Source organism: Colletes gigas, unplaced genomic scaffold (assembly GCF_013123115.1).
Source record: "Colletes gigas isolate AHSC1104 unplaced genomic scaffold, ASM1312311v1 Colletes_gigas_Sc00003, whole genome shotgun sequence".
Taxonomy (NCBI): domain Eukaryota; kingdom Metazoa; phylum Arthropoda; class Insecta; order Hymenoptera; family Colletidae; genus Colletes; species Colletes gigas.
The window spans coordinates 9,234,150-9,254,998 of NW_025106632.1; the positions used below are offsets into that span (position 1 = coordinate 9,234,150).

Consider the following 20,849-nt stretch of genomic DNA (forward strand, 5'->3'; position numbering starts at 1 on the left):
TTCTATTTACACAATTTTGAGATCCAAACGTTGTGCGGTAACTTTTAGAGTAAAATAGAAAGTGATTTCTTAAATATCTTTACATATAAAGGAACCAATTGAATAATTGTTGAACACGAAATATGACCTTTAATTAGCTTACTTACAAACATATCTGCAATTCTTCTTCTACTATGCAGTGTTTGGAGATTAGTATTAAAAAGTAAGTCATCATAAGTCGAGTTCAACATTTGTCAGCGGGTCGTAACTATTTTTCCACGGACGCGTTGTAAAAAATAAAAAAAGCAGAGCACGGACGACGGAAAAAAATATTAAAATACATAACGTGTGTGTAAGAAATAAATCATCCGCCGCGTTGTGTTTTAAAAGATGTTCGTTTCGGATGGAATCGAGGGAAGTTTATCTATAAACAACTATTTCCAGAAGATAAAAGAACGGAAAATACTCATCGATTTTTCTGTCGCTACTTTGACTCGTTCATTAACTTCTTTTCCGGCTTTCTACGCGCGCGTTCGATTCCCTTCGTCGAAACTTGGTTTCCGATGCAGATCGAGTTACCAGGGTTTGATTAAAATGTGTAAACTGAGCGGGCGCGCAGTATACGCGAGCGTGTGTATTTTGTTTTTTATTCGAATTCGATAGATTTCGCCAATAAGGTCTACCTAGAATTAGTATGCGTAATAAATTGTTATTCGATTCCGTGTATTTCAATCCCGAATATCGGCAAATACGTTTTTTCGCAAGGACTTGGGAAAACAGAAGAAAATGGTGCCCGTTCTGGTAATCGCGTTGCGTTCGAGGAGAATTTATTATTCTCCTTAGATTCTTCGAGGATTTAAAATTCCCTCAGGTTCTATGAAAGATTAAAATTCTGTCTACTTATACAAGAGTTTTTAATTCTCCTCGGTCGTGCAAATAATTATAATTCTTTGTGATTCTTCGGTAGTTCGTGGTACTCCCTCGTTAAGAGAACGCCAAAGAAACTGCAAACTGCTAACCAACGAATAACAGTGTTCGGTAACAACTGCCTCGTTACCACTAGTATTTTTGCCGTAACCGATAAAAAATTAACTCATTAACGCGTGTCTAACAATCATTTTCGTTTTTCGAAACTTTTAATTTGTTTTTTATCTCTCGACATCCGTACAACGACAATAAAAAAAAACGATAACGGTAACAGTAAGTACCATCGTTCTACTATTATTCTACCTTTAGTACTTTGAAAGTTTGTAACTCTCCCTTGTCACGAGATGTGTAAACCTTATCCGGATTACGGTGGCCGTTGCGATCCCACGCAACTTTAAATTAGTAACGACCGAAGATACGGTTCGTATTATTGTTTGGAGATTCGCTAAAAAAATATCTATTAAAATTAAGTCAGTTTACCAGCGGTCGATGACGACTGGCTAGAAAAGTCACGTACGCGTGACAGCGGCCGTCGAAATGTTAAACGAGCCTTGCGCTTCCGCCGCTTTTTCGCGACTACTGTCAATGACTGTGCAACGAAAAAAGCCGTGAATCCTTCCTGGACACGGAAAGTATGCGCGAAAAGAAAGCCCTAGTGAAATATTTGTCCCTGGGCAAAAATTATAACAACGATAGTGGCACTAAAGGGAAAAAGAAGCGTGGAAAAGGGGAGCGACGTATCGCGTGATCGCCGGAGGACGCCCTCTACAGAAATTTCTGCACCGCGGTGGACTCCGCGGCGAGGCGAGAGAGCACAGAGGAATACCTACATACGTATACAGCTCCTCGTACTATCGTACTCCGTTTGACGCGGGTATGCGTGTGTAACTCTCTCCCCCCACGGCGCGTTCATTCATTCAAACACGCGTTGCCCTCGTATGCGTTCGCACGACGAGCCATCGAGAGCGGACGGTGCGCACGGGCTGCCCAGGAGGAGGACGAGGAGTAGGAGGGGGGAGGAGCACCATAGAAAGAAGGGAGACAGCTTTTCAACGCGCCAGCCGGAAAGGAGAATGAGGTTGCGGCAGAGTTCTCATTCCCTCGTGATATATCCCTCCCCCTCTTTCTCCTCCTCTTTTCCACGGTCCTCTATATAGAATTCTCTTTGCTGGGTGTCTTTCTCTTCGCCACGCATAGCGATGGGCGTGATATCAGCCTTTCTCATGATTTTCGTGCAACACGATGCTTAAATACTTACTCGACCACTTACGATCAAGTCATATCGATACCAATATCAAGCTGTATCCGTATCACAGTCCCGAAAGTATTAGCATTCGAAATTAAGAGTAGCCACGGATCACAATCCGTAAGAGCGTCGAAAGCGAAATGGTCGATCGTCAATTAAAGAATTATAAATAAGACACATAAAATACCAAGCTCGAAACAGCTTGGACTCTCGTAGCGAAGTAAACTCGTTTCAACTGTTAACTCTTTGACCTATTACGTGCGCAAGGTCGTTCGAAGGTCAAACTGTTTCTATATCGTCGCAAAGAAAAATGACTCGATGAGTTTCGAATTTCGACAAATATAACCTTGAATAAAATAGTTCATGAATACGTGTAACGCGTGTCTAACAATCTATAGCGTAGCGTTTCTTAAGACGCTCGAGACACGAAGGTGCGCGGTCGTCGCAGAAAACGAATAACGGTCGCGTCGTTCTGCGAATTAACTATTTCGCAGACGAGATTTAATTCGTTGTGTATTCAAATAAAAAAGTCGGAAACGCGGGCTCGGAGGCCGTAGTGGTCGCACACCGCGGAGTCTGGCTCGTTATTTCGGTCGAATCGGTTAAAAGAGTCTTAAGATGTTCCGAGAATCGTTCTCGTAAAGTTCGAGGTACGGTCGCGGTTCTCGAGCAACCGGCGCTACCTGTCGCCCGCTTGACGAGCCAATAAAGTGGGCCTCGAGACCTCGAAGGAGCGTCGCGACGCGGAGGGAGAGACAGGAAGAGCGGACGAACGAGGAGACAAAAATTAAGTCACGCTACCAGTTCTCCGCGGGGCACGAAAAGCGCGTCGCGGAAAGACGTGCAGAGAACGAGAAGAGAGGAGAGAGAGACACGCTCGGAGAACACACGACAACGGAACAACGAAAGTTTGCCCGAGAATAATACCTCCAGGACAAATCCGAACAATTTTTCAGTAGCGGCGCAGAAATAATACCCGGCCTCGCGTTCTGTTTTCTTCGTTTTTTTTTTTAATTACAATTTACGTTGGTCTCCGGAGACGGGTGCAATTTCCACGCACGTCCCACCCCTCCCTCCGCTCCGCATCGACCGAAAACCCTAAATAGGAAAGAGAGAGAGACTCGCTGTATGAGTCATCAGACTTTAGTCCCCCTAGCGAAACATTTTCATTGCTTTGGCCGACGCCAGGAAATGTTCCACGGCTGCATTTATTTCGAACGAATATAACTCTCGAAACGATCGGTACATTTTGTTGGTTAGGAATTTTATTCGAAGTGGTAGATGCTTTGCAAAGTTTAATATAGTAAGATATATGGTAGACATTGACGTGGAAGTTTTGACCGTACGATTTATTTTCTTCCTACGAAGATATCGAACGAAACAGTATACTGCTACGAAGAAGACAATAGAGAACGTCAGGATGGAAGGAGAATGGCAATGGGCTGGTAAAGGGTCTGTTAATGGATTCATCGGTAAGGTTACCTAACAGACTGCCTTAGATGCTCGGTGTCAAGAGGCTGATGTATTTGAAGAGATCGGTGACTAGACGCAGTATATGTGTATATACTTGAAAGAACCAGGGATCTCGTCGTGATAATGGAGACCCTCTGTTCCATAAACGTATCACCTGACAGAACTCGAAGACCCATTTTAGTATCCAGAACTACGGTTCACGGTGTTTTCAAAGTCAGCTGAGTAAACGTTCGACGAAGCTTAATATTTGACCATACGTTTTGATCCTCCTTCGCGATCCTACGTCGAGTTCGACACAGAAACGAACGATCCCCCTGCAGATTCGAACGAAATTTGTAACAAGTCCGTGGTCGACGATTGGCGTTCCATCTACGAGAAAACACTTCTTTTTTTTTTTTGTTACGGATGAATGGAAAAAGAAGGGATTAACCTAGGCACTGGGGGGACATCCGCGAAATCCAGTTAGATGAAATTTAACTAAATCCCGACGCTAGTGGGTGAATGGTTGGCCTCGTATCGGGTTCGCGCGAAGGTCGCCTAGTCACGGCACCGATTCGAACGCATTGTTCGATCCGCGAGCGTGTTCCCCCGGTTGAAAGCCACTTCTTTATCGGCACGAAGTTGCAGAGGCTGTCGATTGATTCGCGCGAGCGCCTATTAAAACGCTTCGAAATCGTGGCTGCCGGATGCCGGGCGTCCCTATCTTCAGACCGCGGAACTCACCGGCGACGCTCCAGTATCGAGAAACGCGTCCAACTCTCGGTCGCGCTTCATCGATCCTAGAATAGTTTGCGGGACGCCCAGATTGATCGATAGTATCGTTCCTTCTACCTACGCCAAGTTCTACCTAGGCTATTTCTCCGCCTGTCCCAATTTCTCTGACCCCCCAAAATCAAAGCTCGTACAAATTATATTTCTTTATTTGTAGAGGACGATCCGGTGATTCGAGGAAGGAATAAAATAAATTATAAATGTATTTAGGTGTTACAGGTTCGATGTCTAGATCGTGTCGATAGTTTTTATAAGGTTCGATACCATTCCAGAACGCGGCCTAATTATAAAGGTGTCGGTCGTGTTTGGCGAATATTTTAACACTTTGACCAAGGTAGTGATGAGATTTGTAAGATCATTAGTAAATACGTCGATAGACACTAGATAATTCGTGTTGAGAATAAGCTTTGCATCCGTATACTTTTAATGGAAATTTGTATCCAGTGGTACGATTCCCTCTCTTGCTAAGGTTAGTACTACCTGAGGACACTCATTTATGGCACCCCCTGAGCGTCTCGATTTTTTCCGAGCCTCAAGCTCAATTAGCAGAAAATCGTTAAACTGTGAACAGCATTTCCGTCTTGTAAAACTATTATACCTTAATTAAATATATCTCAGATCGAAACTCTGTTGTATTTATTTATCAAATAAATATTCAACAATTCGAGTTTGGTATCGAGGAATTCTTGGAGCATGGTCGAAAGGCGTTGTCGTAAGAATTTCGCGAGAACCGTGGAAACGGAAACGAATGACCCAGTGGAAAAGCTTGGGGGTAAGTAAGTTTCCACGGGAAGAATTCATCGGTGCTCGCGAAAAGCGACGGGACGTAGAAGTTGCGCTTGACGAATAGTCCGAGGTCTGATTACCCTTAGGGAACAATTTTCCCAGCGGCGCGCGTCGAGCGTCGATATCGCGAGCAGCATAATCGGTATCATCGTTCTCTGTCCGTCACCGAGTGCCACTTCAGCTTTCGCGGCCGATTTGATCGATGTCCCATGCTGGATACTCTTTTCGTTCGATAGTCGATGGCGGTCCGCTTTTCCATCCCGCGAATCAATTACCTTCTAATGGGAGTTTTGGAGGAGGGATGGCCGTATTACGTCTCGATGGATATCGACGAGAGACTTCGGAACGACGATGCCGCTGGTAATTATTGCCTGTCGCTGCATTTGATACAGGTTCGGGGCAGAAAGCGTTCGACTGGTCCCTGAAACCGAATCCAACGACACTTTGAATCCAACTAAGACCAAGGGGACATCGAATTGTCCGAGCTTGAAATCCTTCTGTACGAAACCTTGATTGTTACAACCAAAATATAAACAAGTTAAAATGTGTCTGAGGATGTCGGGAACCTGTTTAGCGCCGTGAAGGAGTCAGCCTTCACCGCGAACCGGACACACTGTATTACGTAGGTACACACGCGGTGTTTAGAAATCCTCAGACTAAACTTCTCTAACGAATATGCAAGCCGATCTACTCTCGGTTTCGCCGCGCGCAGATGGCGGCAACCGATAACCGAAACGAACGACTTCCGAAAAAGTACACGCCTTAAACCTGTGTCGAGACGACGCAGATCCTCTAATTACCACCTGGGTGCTCTTTGTCCTCTGTTGCGAACGCGTGCTTTATTTCACACCTCGCATAATTGCTCGTTTCTGTATCTTAATTCAACAGCTAATCATTTACAGTACACATAGTCTCGTGTTAAACTTAAAAGTACATTTACCGCTTTCGAATAAAACAAATGGGTCAAAACTATCGAGACTTTCAACGATTTCTTAACATCGAATCGTATTAAACTGCGTTGCAGTACAATATTCCAACTCCTATCGCCAGTTATTGCTGGCAATATTGGAGGGAGGGGGCAAGAGGGGGGCGAGCCAATTAAAACGAAATCCCGGTAAAGAGGATCATTCGCATTAAACGTGTAACTTACGTGACAGAGATTTATCGGTATTCCCGGCTGCGAACTGGTATACATTAATTGTTAAATTTTCAATCCGAAACGCGCATTCTGTTTCGTAACAAAGGATGAACGCGGCCAAGCCACGTGATTTGAAATCGTTTCGAATCGAAGCTTCGAACGGACACGCCGGTCCAGCCTGCTATCAGAATTATCTTCTTGTTACAGTTTCGCTGATGCTTTACCGTAGTTGGTTGCCGACACCGAGGCTGCGCTGCATTTTAAATTAATTTTCACACGCGCGCGTTCCCATAACGCCGAGCAGACCCTCTTGAAACTAATTAAGACAACCGCCGCTTTAGTCTAAAGGACATACTAGAGCAAACTTGTTTCTGTTAAATAACGTAGACTAAAATCCTCTTTCCCGAGTATAAAAGTTACCAACGACGACGTGGATCGCGTTTATACGCGATTAATATGTTTCAAATGTTTATTAAGATTCTCAGTATTCGATAAAAATGACCTGGAAATATTTTCGTCGACGCTTACTCGTGTTTATTTATTCATCCACTCTCGGAACAGGGCTCAATTTGGTTGCATTCGAACGATGTATGTATTATCAAATACAAATCTAAATATATTTTAATATTTTGTAATTGATACTATCGTTATTGGTACAACCACTGGATAGTTTGCATTATTTATCGACATTTGCAAGGTGTTTGCCTATTTAACGGCGCTAGTATAGCTATTTAAATAAAGATCCAAGATCCAAGATCCAAGATCGTAAAGTTCAATGACCACTTTTCGCGTAAAATCCGAGCCATAGCTGCAGTGCCTCAGGGTTTGCATCTGGGTCTACTATTGTTCTCTGTATTTATGAATGATATCTCTACCTTGCTGCTGAACAATAGAGCCCTATTTTGTCTGAATTATTTGAAAATATTCAATATAGTGAACGCGAGACTGCTATACAAGGTATTCGGTCACATCTGGGGAAAATTTTAATGGGAGATTCTAGAAGCCAAAATTTGACGAAAATTAAGAATACCAATTTGTTGATCGAGGATTCGTTAATTTTTTTTCTCGAAAGTGCATAGGATTTCGGGGGTATGTTTATTCACCAAAAATGTGTGTAATTGACCCCCGGAACTAAGAATAATTTTTTTAGAACGATTAACGTTTTTTTATACGAATAACAGCTTCTAAATGAAAAGTTCTGTCGTGCTATAATTTTGGGAACACAGTATCAAAGAATTGCTAATTCTTTACGTGGAATCACGTGAAAAGCTGTACGAGTTGGTTTTGTGAACTCCCGTGTGGAGCTACGTCATAATCCCTGGAGTATTTACGCTGTAAACCACGCGGCAAGAAATTTCACGGTTCCAACGGCATAAAACCAGTCGAAAACCGCGGTGTTTATTTTGCATCGACCAACAACGGGGGCTAATTAATTATTTAAAGAAAAAATTTGACAAGTTTCGTAGTTGGTCGGCGGATTTGGGTAGCGTTAGAGCGGATGGAAGATGGAAAGATAAACAAAAGCGTAGCCGGTGCACGCGGTTCTCGTCGGCGAGTATTCGTGGTTTGCGTATCGTATGCACTTTTGCCTAAGTGCGAGAGTGTTGCGGCGGCTGTGCAAATCCGGTCACGCGCTGGCGTCGCGACGCGTGCGATTCAGAGCGCACAGGGTGGTGAAACGACTTTCCTGCGAAATAACGCCGCCGGGAACCGAGTAAAAGCCGAATTTCGGTGTCGACGTTCCATCTCGATCGCTTATATTTCAAAGACACGGAGAAACATTTTACTTAAATCTTTGAACAAGATGGGGAACGATTTCGATACAGATACGTTAGTTTTCACGATAAATATTCTATAAAATATTATTTTAACCTACAGTAACTCTAGTATTTAATCGTATTAAGATATTCCAAGGTTACGAAAATAAACGAGTAACTAGAAATAAATGATGCAACAGAAGGATATAGCCTCACGTTGAAGCCAGCATTTTGCCTCGTTCCGAGAATCATTCTAGGTATCTCCGCATCTGCGACCTCTTTTCACATCACCCGGTACGTTATAATTACACGCGATAACATTAAAAATTGCTTTTAGAACGTGCCCAACGGTTAATCATCGCTACGATCATCTTTTTGATGTATCAGCGAGTCGCGTCACCTCCGGCGAGAGTCAGAACGATTAAAAACGCGGAATTTTGGACGAGAGAAATGATTGCGCGCGATTGTAGGGCAGCGGAGAGACGTCGCCAGCGGGACGTTCGTCCCGGTTCGTTTCAAAAAGGGATGTTCCCGAATTCGTTCTGACGTATAAAAAATTTAATATGCTAGACATTATTACGTGACAAAGCTTCGGGCGACGCTGGCCTACATTTTCGGCCGCCGCGATAGCGCGACGAGTCAAAATAATTCCAGGCTTCCGCGAACGTTTTCAGACCCGTCCAAATCTCAAACGAAAATTGTTTCGCGAACAGCTTTTATATTTTATAAGCTGCTTTTTGTATCAGTCGTTGATTTATCAACGCCGTGTTCTTCTGACTGTGTTCGAACATACTAAAATATTAAACAGAAATTCTGCTTTGGTTGTGACAAGTGGAGATAAACAGTATTTCCTTACTATTGATCCGTTTCTCGCAAGGCACCCTGTATAACATTTTGCAGTCGTTGCTCCTCGTTCGGAAGCTTTGTAACTTTTTGCGTCCAGGGAATTTTCGAGACCCTTTTGCTCCCTTGGTCTCGCAAAGTTCCGTCCAGCGGCTCGCGAACTTTAGTTTCCAATCTCTGTGCGTTTTCGGAAATTCAGGCCGCTCTGTTCCCCGCATACGCAACGTTTCGAGAATTCCAACCAGCCCTGTGTGTGGCTTCTCGAGAATTTCGCCCCCACCCTACGAAAATTGGTTCGGTTTTCGTTTTACCCTCGAAGCTTTCGCAACTTTGTCCCTAGAAATTCGTAGAAATTCGCTCGCGGCCCCGCGTCGAGAATTTTGGTAAACTCGAAATCCGATTACTCTCGAAAATGTCGGCAGCCTTTCGCGTACAACGGAACGCATCGAGAACGAAAGTGGAACGACGATGTATGATGGCACTCGCAGCTTTTACGCGACGCAATTTTTCGAACGTAACATTTTCGTTCGTCGTCGGGAAATAAAACGATTCCTAATTGCGTATCCGTAATATTCGAAGGAAATTCGAGACGTTATTGTAGTTAAATTCCTTTGTTGGTTCGCGGCAAAGAAACGAGAACTAGAATGTGGGTAGTCGTACGATGCGTGATGGAGGAACTCCGTGAACGTAATCGTTTGTTCGTTCCGTGGTTAACAGAGTGTCGCGGAAGGATGAGTGTCGAGCGATCATTCACCGACTTTTCGTCGGAATTATTAAGGAAACCGTAATGGTCGTCGCGCAGCTGACTTTACCGAGCCTGGTAAAAAGATGGCGACAATGGCGAAGCACAAAGTTCCACTCGAAGAGACGGCCAAGATGGAAAAACGGGACGTAACAGCGAGAAGTATTTGTTTAAGTCCTGGTTCTCTTGTTCCGCTTTCGACCTGGATTCAGTCGACCCGAGAGAAGAGATCGATGTTACTGGTAGCGCATACAGGCGTTCCTAATCGACGATAACGTGATTATTACTTGAAAAAGAAGCATGCGTGGAAGCTCGTCCCCACGAGTTGTTCACCGCGAGACTCGAGGAAACGATTTACGTTCGGCTTGTCGATTACGGCGAGGCGATAGACTTTTAAAATTGCAGATCAGGTGACAGCCTGTCGATATAAAATATCAGACTCAGAAAATATGCCCTCCTATGGGTATTACAAAATTTCCACTTTAGTTCCTATATCGGAAATATTAAAGCTAATATTTTCATTTAATATTCCGCCGCGTAGAATGTTTAAATTGCATTCATCCGGAGGACCCGACCCGGTAGTTATTTTCTACTCTATTTCTATTGATTCCTCGGTTAACAGCGGAAGTTTATACTTGTTTACAGGCTTTAGATTAACCGGACGATTTTACTCGTTTCGATGTAATCCTGGTTACCATTGTATCGTACAAAGCTAGAACCCGAAACTATGCACGCGTTCAATGACTCATTTAACGTTTACTGCACTGTCGACTCGGCCGGGGTTAATCCTTTCAGGGCTCGGTTTCACTTTCCTGTTTTGTGCCCCGATAGTTGGCGAGGGAAAGTACAAGACCAAACAAACTTTTTACAGAGTTCGTTAGTCGAGAAGATTTAAACAAAGAGAATAAAATGAAATCAAGCATACTGGATTTCAACCCGCTCTCGTCAACGTCGACCCGACCTTTTTCCTACCTTTCTATATTTTACATAGAAGAATAATTTTTCTTCGATAAAGAAAACAGTACGATAACTGGAAATTAAATCTGCCAGTTGGATGGAATGCTGAATCTTTTTAAAATTCTGAGACGGCAGACGCGTTAGAAAAATTAGTCGTGGAACTTTTTCCCGCGGATGTGTGCGTGCGGCGGTACGCCAGGGATAATCGAAAAGCGGGACGAAAGAGCGCCGGTGCGACAAATTAATTAAACTCTTCTGCTCGTTTTATATTTTAGTGCCGTGATTACGCGCGATACTTGCGACACGTCCTGCCCGCGTTAAATCCGCGAGCTATGCGCAACTGATAAAATTAATTAACGCCTTGGAGAGAACCGCGGGGAGGGGAGAAGATGAACGTTAATCGTGGCAGAGCGGTTCTGTGCCGGCTCGAAATGGAATTAACGTTTAACGAGGTTTCGCGGTGGTTATTTAAGGTACCGCGTGCTTGTTTTTTTCCCCGTCTGGTCGATTAAAAAAAATGCTCGATAGTAAAATCCACGTCTCTTTGATAGTATTTCGAGATAAAAAACATTCGTAAAACACATTTAATTGTCCTCTTTGCCCGTTGTTTTAATCTTTCCTTTCTCTTGTGTGCTTCCAGGGGACGTCATCGACTGCTGAGCGGCAAGAGACGAAAAATCAGCTGGTATGTCAAATAATCAGCTGGTTGACTCCTGTCTGTAAGTGTCTTTCTCTCCACGAACTCTCGAGAGACTCGTAACCGATCAGTCTCGCGTTCTTTTCCCTCCGTGAAACGCGTCACTGTCGTACCGAACGAATTCCTCGCTTCTCTTCTACTCGCGCGACAGAACTCTTCAATTTTGTTGATTGGCAACCCGGAAAGAAACTTCCTTCTATTCTCTGTCGCTTGTTTGGCCCGTTGATCCTCGCGACTGGTCCAAGGACGGGATCGACGGCCGTTTATCACGAAAAAGACAGTTACAACATTTCTCTTGAATTCGCGCCGGGAGCACGGTAGGACTCGGCACTACCAATTAGTGATCGAGTCGATACCAAATCGATACTTACGGATGTCAGCCCGTAAAATATCGAAAGTATATCGATATCTCTTCGATACTTGTACAAATGTGTCGATACCTTCGTGGAAATACCAAATAAGGATCGATTCTTGAAGCATCGTTAAAATCGCGATACATATCGATTAGAATCGGTATCGATCCGATCGCTGCTTCCAATAATCCGAGCGAAATTGTTAATGTCAGGCTGGTGAATCGTCGGCTCGAGCGGAGACAGGAGCACAGCATTACGCGCACCGAGATCACGCAGAGGTGACTAACATGACCTAATCACGAGGTTAGTCATTCTGACTGCGAGTGTACAATTAAATACAGTCATTCATCGATCCATCTTCGATCAGTTTTCCTTCTTCGTGTTCCATCATTCAACAGCTTCTTCGGCGTCGCACAGCGCGTACAACGCGAGTTTCTTCGACCAATTACAATTCTATAATGGATTTGTTTCTTTCGATAGCGTGTATCGTTGAACGCGCTGTGAGTCGTCGCGAGATCCGCGATCAGGCCCAACGTCAAAACGTTCGATGCTGAAACAGAGACGTGCTGGTTCTCGATCAGTTCGCGTTGGGCTCTCAGAGAGGATCTCGCAGCATCTCGCGAAGGAAATCATCCATCGACCGTAATCGTGCGGTTTTTGTTAGTCGGAACACAGACAGAACGTACACGTGACTATCAGAATGAATAACTTCAGCCTCACTAACGTGTGTGTTCGTTCAGCATGCTGGGAATGGTGTGCAAGTAATTGTGTGTGCGCGTGCGAGACAAGGACAAGAGTAGTTTAGCGTAATTACAAGTATTTCTGGATACTTTGCTTTGTTCCTCGCAGATCGAACGTTCTTTTCTGTGTCGCTTTATTTTGTTGTTTCTTTCACGACGATACTTCGGGACGCACGAATCATTCGCTTACCTGCTCTTTTTATTTTATTTTTAGGACTCATCGATCATTCCTGCCATTCTTTTAGAGATATTGTTTGTTTATCGAGCATCCGAGATCTCGCATCTAGTCGTAGAGATTTGATATAATTAAACATTGTTTTTGTGGAATTTCAGTGGCGCAATCGATCATTTCAGGAGCGTGGAATGTAATTTCTTTTTGTTTTTGCAGACGCGTCCTCCAGGAAAAAGGTCCCGACATGCCGCAATACACGTGAGTTATCGAACCACTGAATAAATCACTGATTGTACCCGGCACGATTCCACCCAGCTCTAATTGATCATTATTGTGGACGTTTTGCAGCGGACAGAGTGATGCAGATTACCACGGAAGTAACGGTCAGGCGGACACCCACTCGTTGCATTCGTCTCATTTGTCTGTCCAAGAGGATCCGTTACTCATCCGGTCTCATAAGCAGCAAACTACTCAACAAGTAAGATTCGTTTTCAATTTCGTCCGCGCACTAAATTGCTCAATGCGCCAAGCTACGATCATTTTTTTCTCACCGAATCTAACACCGTTTGACAAAAGTTGACTTCTAAAAGTCGAGTATGATCCGCGAAAAGTTAATTTACAGCGCAAAAGGCCGGATATGATCCGCAAAAGGGTTAATTTCGAGAGCAAAACCTGCATTCGAACGAAAGTCAAACGACTGCTCAAAGCCACTTAGCAGCCCCATCCGCCATATCGATTGGCTCTTCCATCGTTCTATTTCTCGCCTTTTCGCGGAAACCTCCGACCATGTGCTCATTGTCTTCCAAACTCTTGTTGCAATCCTATCTGACGCGAATCGCATTCGGAGAAGTAGCCCTGATCAATTGAATTTTATGCTCGTGGAAGCTCCGTATTTGTTTCACGAGTTGCTCGAGTTACCTGAAGTCTTCTGTACGATAATGGAAAAAATGAAAAGAAGTAGCCTTTTTTGGCAGTCGAATGGTGCCAATGGGAACCCCTTTTCTATTCTAAGACGCGTATTTTAAGATTTTTGGTAATGTTTTTGAAATAAACTGTGCAACGTTGACGTTTACCCAGGTGACAAGCGTGTCGAAAGTGGTGCGCGAGGTAACACACATGGAGCCGGACCCAGGTGCAGTGAGCTACATGTCAGTGCCATTGATGTCTCAGGACTACCAGCACGCGGATCCCCGGTACACGGCGGACGCGTACATGGTTGGTTTCGATCATTACGAGCCGTACCTTGGCTATCCACCGCAGCCAGGCTATCCAGGATCTCATGGCATCTACATGCCGCGCTCGCACTCTCCTCATAGTCCTCATAGTCCTTCGGAGCACAGTCGTGCCTCGCCCTCGCACGGTAACCGAACAACAATATTTCCCCAACGATTTGAATTTCGATAGCAAATACGTATAACGTAAATTGTTCTGTTTCTTTCAAAGAATACATGCGTAAAGCGGCGCCGTACGTAGAAGGCGGTTACAACGACATCGATCCTGGTCTGAATCCCGCTTTGCAAGATCATTATCGTATTACTCCTAGTCCTGGTGGTCCCGGAGATCAATATGGTACGTTCGAACGAAAGAAACATACTCTAAACCCAACCACGAAATAGCTTAGTTTCCAGCTACGGACGAGAATAGGATTTTTGTCAGGGTCATCGAGGTTTGACCCAGACAGTCCCGTAATAAGATGTTCAGCTATCGCGTTGCAGCGTGTCGCGGCTATTTGTCTGGTCGTGCACGGGACACAGCATAATTCGCTTTAATTATCTCCATGCCTGACATTCGTTGTTATTTTGTGTCCTCTCTAGATCAAATCAGCAACTCTTGGAATATGGATGACTCCGGCGAACCCTCGCAACATCCTCATGGTAGGGTCACATCAATAATTTATTTAACACTTGCTGTTTCTCTCTTTCTTCCGCCTCTGTCTCTCACTGAGCTTCATCTTCTCGCGTCGATCGAACGATCATCTTTCATGCAACTCCATATTCCGCTAAACGCCACCGATAATGCGAATGAATTATGCGCGTTTCGCGCGTTTAGATGCTGCAACCGCCAAGCGGACCTTCGATAATTCAAGGCCTTTGGGCCACCGATTTAGATGAAACACATTCTACGCCCGTAGATCTACCGATCCTGAATCGGTGACCCGAAGCCTTTGGATTTGTCAGATCTAAATCGATTTCCTTTTGAATGTGACCGCAGATGAGAGTAAAGTGCCCTACGGTTACGTGTCTCCGTCCCCCTATGGACCTGTCGGGTACGGCCCTGGCGTCGGGGTAGGTCCAGTGGCAGTTCCTAGCGACGTACCTGGCTACGACGAAGGCCATCCGGTGCCTCTGTCCTCGGGAGTTCCGCCCGGAATGTTCGAGGACGAGGTTCATCTCCAGCGGTTGCAGTCCCGGCATCCGGTCGTGCCTGGAATGGCCAGCCCGTTGGACGACGATCAGAAGTCGATGAGATGGCGAGACCCGAACCTGTCCGAGGTGATCGGGTTCCTAAGCAATCCGAACAACATTATCAAGGCGAACGCGGCGGCGTATCTGCAGCACCTGTGCTACATGGACGACCCCAACAAGCAGAAAACGCGAAGCCTGGGCGGTATACCGCCGTTGGTGCAGTTGCTGGATCACGATAACCCGGACGTGTACAGAAACGCCTGCGGGGCGTTGAGAAACTTGTCGTACGGCAGACAGAACGACGAGAACAAGAGGGCCATCAAAAACGCCGGAGGAGTCCCAGCATTGATCAATTTATTGCGCAGGACGTCCGACGCGGATGTCAAGGAATTGGTCACCGGGGTGCTATGGAATCTATCTTCCTGCGAGGTGAGCACACCGGGGATAGAATTCAAACTTTTTTCATACCATGATATTTACCGTTTAGTACACATTATCGTGAACGGTTTCAGGATCTGAAGAAGTCCATCATCGACGACGGCGTGACGATGGTGGTGAACAATATAATCATACCACACAGCGGCTGGGATCCGAGTTCATCGAGCGGCGAGACTTGCTGGTCGACCGTTTTCAGAAACGCGTCCGGTGTCCTGAGAAACGTGTCCAGTGCCGGGGAATACGCGAGGAAAAAGTTACGCGAGTGCGAGGGACTGGTGGACGCGTTACTGTACGTGGTACGGTCGGCCATCGAAAAGTCAAATATCGGCAATAAAATAGTGGAGAATTGCGTCTGCATCCTAAGAAATCTGAGCTATCGGTGTCAAGAGGTCGAAGACCCGAATTACGACAAGCATCCTATCCAATCGACGGTACAGAACAGGGTGGCAGCACCGGCCAAAGGTGAGAACCAGTCGACCCGACTTTTTCTTGCATTTCTGAGAATGAGAAAAGTGTACCTTCCTTTGCCATGACGAATACACGGGTTTCCTCAGTGGGCATGTGGTGACACGCATGCAGCCAACTTGTGTGCGCGCTGATAATAAGCAGTTTACCTTTCCCCGAAGCGACGATAAGATAAGACAAGAAGGAATACGTATTTCCATTAACTTTAACGGGGGAAACAGTTTTTAATGGAACTCTCGAACGGGTGTAATTTAGAATCATTATTGGTGTTAGAAAAATATGGTAACTGCTAAGTTATTGTGATCGTAGACTCTATGTCTCGGAACAAGTCGAGTCGTTGATCGATGGAAATTAGCTTTGCTGAAAGTAGGCTCAACGTTTAGTTCTAGAGATAATTTTACAGTTCAGGGGATAGAGTGAATTGAAACGAGAAGGATGAACCACTTTAAAGTGTAATTTACGCCCGCTTGGCAGCCAACAGTACTGTACAGTAATCAGTCGCATATAGACGATGTGTATTAATACTTTCTTGAGTATGAAATGTGCAAAATAGTAGTTAGAACTAGTAGATAGCCCCGAACACCCACAGAGTCTATTAAAATTATACACACTTACGTACACTTAACCGTTCATTGTGATGCTTATGTCTGTTTGAAGTTGTTCATACCGCTTCAATATTTGATGGAAAAAATGTTTTTGCAAAATCTCTTTTAGCACAGGATGATTAGCAAAGACCCACTACACTGATCTTTCTGTTTCTTTCCGATGTATCTTAATTCGGCTTGAGTGTCTCCATTATGATTTTAAACTTGTTTAACTTGATGATTCTACCTAACATATTTATTCCTTATTTTTTAAAGAAAAAAACGAATGTATAAAATTTGGAAACAGACAAATAACATGTAAAGAAGTTATACCCTTCCTAGTTTAGCATGGATTAAAATGTGTTTCAATCTTTTTAGCATACAGTTTATGCCAAGGTAAGAGATTCTTGTAATTCCATCGCTAATTTAGTTTCTCTTTTGTTTTGGAAGTCTGATTAGTCAGTGCATGGTTTGCTTTTTGACGATTACTCTCATTAAAATCGATTCGAATTTAAAGACACGTACAAATCGTGGTCATGATCATGGTTCCAATATTGGTTACTTTGTCACGCTTCAATTTTTATCCGAATCACACAGGAAATAGACTTATTACATTACACGTGTATTCGTTCAAACAAATTCCATAAAACACTAAACAATTGCATCTTTAACTAAATAACAAATATTAGTGGCTCTGAATAGTTCAGTTATATGTATAGAGTTCAGAGATATACAATCTGATCAAGAATATGCTTTTGCTTTTGCAAGGTGTTACTATTAATTTCGTTGGTCCAATTTGAACTATTATTCTGCTCAAATAGTGCATCTCTCTTTTAGTTCATTTTGTATATGTCTGCTGCAGTGGCTTCTGCTAGTATAATGTGTCGTTCATTGCATTTCAAACGTTATTACGAGGTTTTTAAAAAAAAGGTTTAACACTTTGGGCAAGTACTATAAACCCCTAAAGTCTTATATTCCTTTTATTAAATACCCTGTACAAAGAACAATGGCTCCTTAACACATTTGCATCATTGGCGTATACAGGGTGTATGTAAAATAATGTGAACAAAATAAGATGAAAATCAAGAATACCAGTTTGTTGATTGGACCTTACATCCAATGTATTTTTTCATTGTTTGAATTTTGTATCATTAAAATCCCCCAATCTGTTCAGAATTTATGACATTTTAGATACATATGTACATTTCTAACCTCACATTATATTTTCGGAAAAGAATTTTTTTCTCGAAAGTGCGTAGGATTTCGGGGGTATGTCTATTCACCAAAAATGATTGTAATTGATCCCCGCAACCGAATATAATTATTCCAGAATAATTTGAAACTTTTTAATTTTGTCGAAAAATTTCTCACATTCTCGAATTTTTTTCTCGAAAGTGCGTAGGATTTCGGGGGTGTGTCTATTCGCCAAAAATGATTGTAATTGTCCCCTACAACCAAAAATAACTTTTTCAGAATGATTTGAAATTTTTTAATTTAATTTTTTAATAACTTTTTAATGAAGCCTCAGTCAAGCAATTTATATTCTTGATTTTCGTCTTATTCGTATTGTGAATGAATAGTGGTGGCCAAGAACAAATCACAGAGATATGAAGTTTGCAATACTTTTTGAAACATGTATTGAATACAATTTTGATGAAAATATGATGCAAATGAGTTATTGAAACCAAGATATCTCATAAACTTGATTGAAAACTAACGTTTCAACCGGTAGCCACGTTAGATATTCGATACTACGACGAACATTACTGTTCAACGTCAGTTTGTAGCTTTAGTTTTCCTTCGGGTGCATGTTACAAGTTATCATAACCTTAAAATTTCAAGTCAAACTCGTTCCATGCACCACGTATTAAGGAATACGCAACCGTCGATCGACGCAACACGATTCATGCAACTGTTATTAGACTAATCAGACGCAATTTCCTTCCAAATTAATGTTAGTCTCGAATGATTGTGCCTCAGGTGAGAATTTGGGTTGCTTTGGCGGCAGTAAGAAGAAAAAGGACGGTCAACCGGTGCAGAAGGAAACAACAGCGTCTCGTACAACCAGTCCCAGAACGGAACCAGTCAGAGGCATGGAGCTGCTCTGGCAACCGGAGGTGGTCCAATCATATCTGAAACTTTTGCAGACTTGCTCAAACCCGGAAACGTTAGAGGCGGCTGCTGGAGCTCTCCAGAATCTAGCAGCCTGCTACTGGCAACCTAGCATTGAAATTCGTGCAGCTGTGAGAAAGGAGAAGGGACTTCCAATTTTGGTGGAGTTGCTGCGAATGGAGGTGCGAAATCGGTGAAAATTCAATGTCATTTGCACTTTCGGGAACGTATAGTTTGATTTAATTCGTTCGTGCTTCTTTTTCTTTTACTCAGGTGGATCGTGTGGTTTGCGCTGTGGCAACAGCGCTCAGAAACCTCGCAATAGACCAACGCAATAAGGAGCTGATAGGGAAGTATGCGATGCGCGATCTCATTCAAAAGTTACCTTCAGGCAATAACCAACACGACCAGGGGACCAGCGACGACACGATTGCTGCGGTTCTGGCCACTTTGAACGAGGTTATCAAAAAGAACGCCGAGTTCTCACGATCGTTGCTGGACGCAGGCGGCGTCGACAGACTAATGAACATAACCAGGCAACGCCAGAAGTACACGCCTCGTGTTCTTAAATTCGCAGGTAAGAATTTTATTTATATAACTGCTATCGCTTTAGAAGACAACGACCGATTAATCGATTTGATCGAAGATTTGGAAAAGGTTTAATAAACATAAATTTAAGTTTAATGAAAGGATAATGAACATAACCTAACTTTTTGCCGTGATTAGTCGAGGGATCGAACTCAAATCCGGTATTTTTTTAGGACAAGTTTTATTCACAATGTGGCAGCATCAAGAATTGAGAGACGTTTACAAGAAACATGGATGGAAGGAGCAAGATTTCGTCACGAAAACGGTGGCAGCACGAAACTCAGGGCCTAATTCACCCAATAATGCAAATAGGTAAAGATTCGTCGATCAACCGATCGATTAATTTCAATTTCCTTTATATTTTTCGATTCAGTCCTTTCTTTTTTCTTAAAAGTAGATAAAGTTTCATTTTCGTTGTTTATGTTGGGGACTCTGCAATTATCTCTTGCGTATATGCTTTACATGTTCGTTTATACTTGATTTGGTAGTTTAAGTTGAGCAGAGTCCAAGTCTGGTTTCGAACGTTTCGATTCTACGTTGATTGTAGTTACGATTGTAGCACTTTGAACCGGCCGATGGCGAGTCAAGGAAGCACCAGATACGAGGACCGAACGATTCAGAGAGCGAATATGAATTCTAATAACGTTGGTCGACCCACTATATATCAGTCTGTAAGTAACAATAATTAATAGTACTGTCGGTGAATACGTATTTGCGTAGTTTCTACTAGTAGAGTCGGGTACCGTGTCTCTAACGACGAAGCGAAAGTATAAAAAGTAGTTTTCGAAAGCTCCGGAGAGAATAAAGTAATAGAACACGGGTCCTGTTCCGTATAATCTTTCAACGACACTTTGCCCGATTATTATGTTCGTTTAGTTCGCAGTTACCACGATTTTATTTACAAGTGTCTAAGAAAAGATCAAATGTCCAGAAGAGTTTTAAAGATTGACGAAAGTAACGTACAGCGATTATGTTGTAGAACGAGATTTTATTTTCAAATTAAGTCTTCCTCTAGTACGCGTGCAGGTACATTGTCGATTGCAATAGATTTAATATACGCGCAGTTTACACGATAGATAAGATTTTTATTTACTTCTTGTTCGTTCCAAAAGTCGAACGGGTTACGTAAGGGGACGTTTCTCTAGATCTAACTTGTACACAGATCGGATTTTGTTGTTTTCTCTTTTTTGTTAATTTTTATATTATATATATCCGCGACAGAGATATTGGCATTTCCGTAATCGAAATGCGTTTGAGAATTATTAGGAAAGATATATCGTATATATGTATGTATGGAAGAATATGTAAGGCCGTAATAATCATTATGGCGCTATAATAATCACGACACTTTATTTATAATATTTATCCGCTTGCACGAAATCAGACAGAACCGGAACACCATTATACGAGCATGTAACAAGTGAAAAAAAAATTAATGAACGTTGTAAGAGCATAGTTGTGATACAGAGAAGACAGTTACTTAAACGAACATTATAAGTGTATAAACTAAGTCAATTAACAAGTACCAATTATCACCGTGTTTTATGCTATGGAACAATATTTGCTAGTACAGTATTACTGTAGATCGTATGCGATACGCATAAAACAGTCCATGGAATTATCAAATGTTTAACAAATTTTTACACAATAATCTACACTTATATAACGTGAACGGA

At 43.0% G+C, this 20,849-nt stretch overlaps 1 protein-coding gene across 4 annotated transcripts in view; it reads left to right on the forward strand.

Moving 5' to 3' along the window:
* LOC122404492 (catenin delta-2) overlaps positions 1-20,849 on the forward strand; it is a 37,270-nt gene that overhangs the window by 9,868 nt on the left and 6,553 nt on the right. Inside the window, exons 2-14 of one of the 4 annotated variants that reach the window (XM_043408477.1) lie at positions 11,260-11,338; positions 11,882-11,972; positions 12,798-12,839; positions 12,930-13,059; positions 13,659-13,941; positions 14,025-14,150; positions 14,396-14,455; positions 14,793-15,415; positions 15,499-15,886; positions 18,454-18,767; positions 18,859-19,162; positions 19,347-19,485; positions 19,733-19,844. In XM_043408477.1, coding sequence (XP_043264412.1) covers positions 12,826-12,839; positions 12,930-13,059; positions 13,659-13,941; positions 14,025-14,150; positions 14,396-14,455; positions 14,793-15,415; positions 15,499-15,886; positions 18,454-18,767; positions 18,859-19,162; positions 19,347-19,485; positions 19,733-19,844 — 2,493 coding nt within the window. In that variant the 5' untranslated portion in view covers positions 11,260-11,338; positions 11,882-11,972; positions 12,798-12,825. The remainder of the gene's footprint in view (positions 1-11,259; positions 11,339-11,881; positions 11,973-12,797; positions 12,840-12,929; positions 13,060-13,658; positions 13,942-14,024; positions 14,151-14,395; positions 14,456-14,792; positions 15,416-15,498; positions 15,887-18,453; positions 18,768-18,858; positions 19,163-19,346; positions 19,486-19,732; positions 19,845-20,849) is intronic. The other 3 variants (XM_043408476.1, XM_043408475.1, XM_043408478.1) reach the window with 3 other exon arrangements.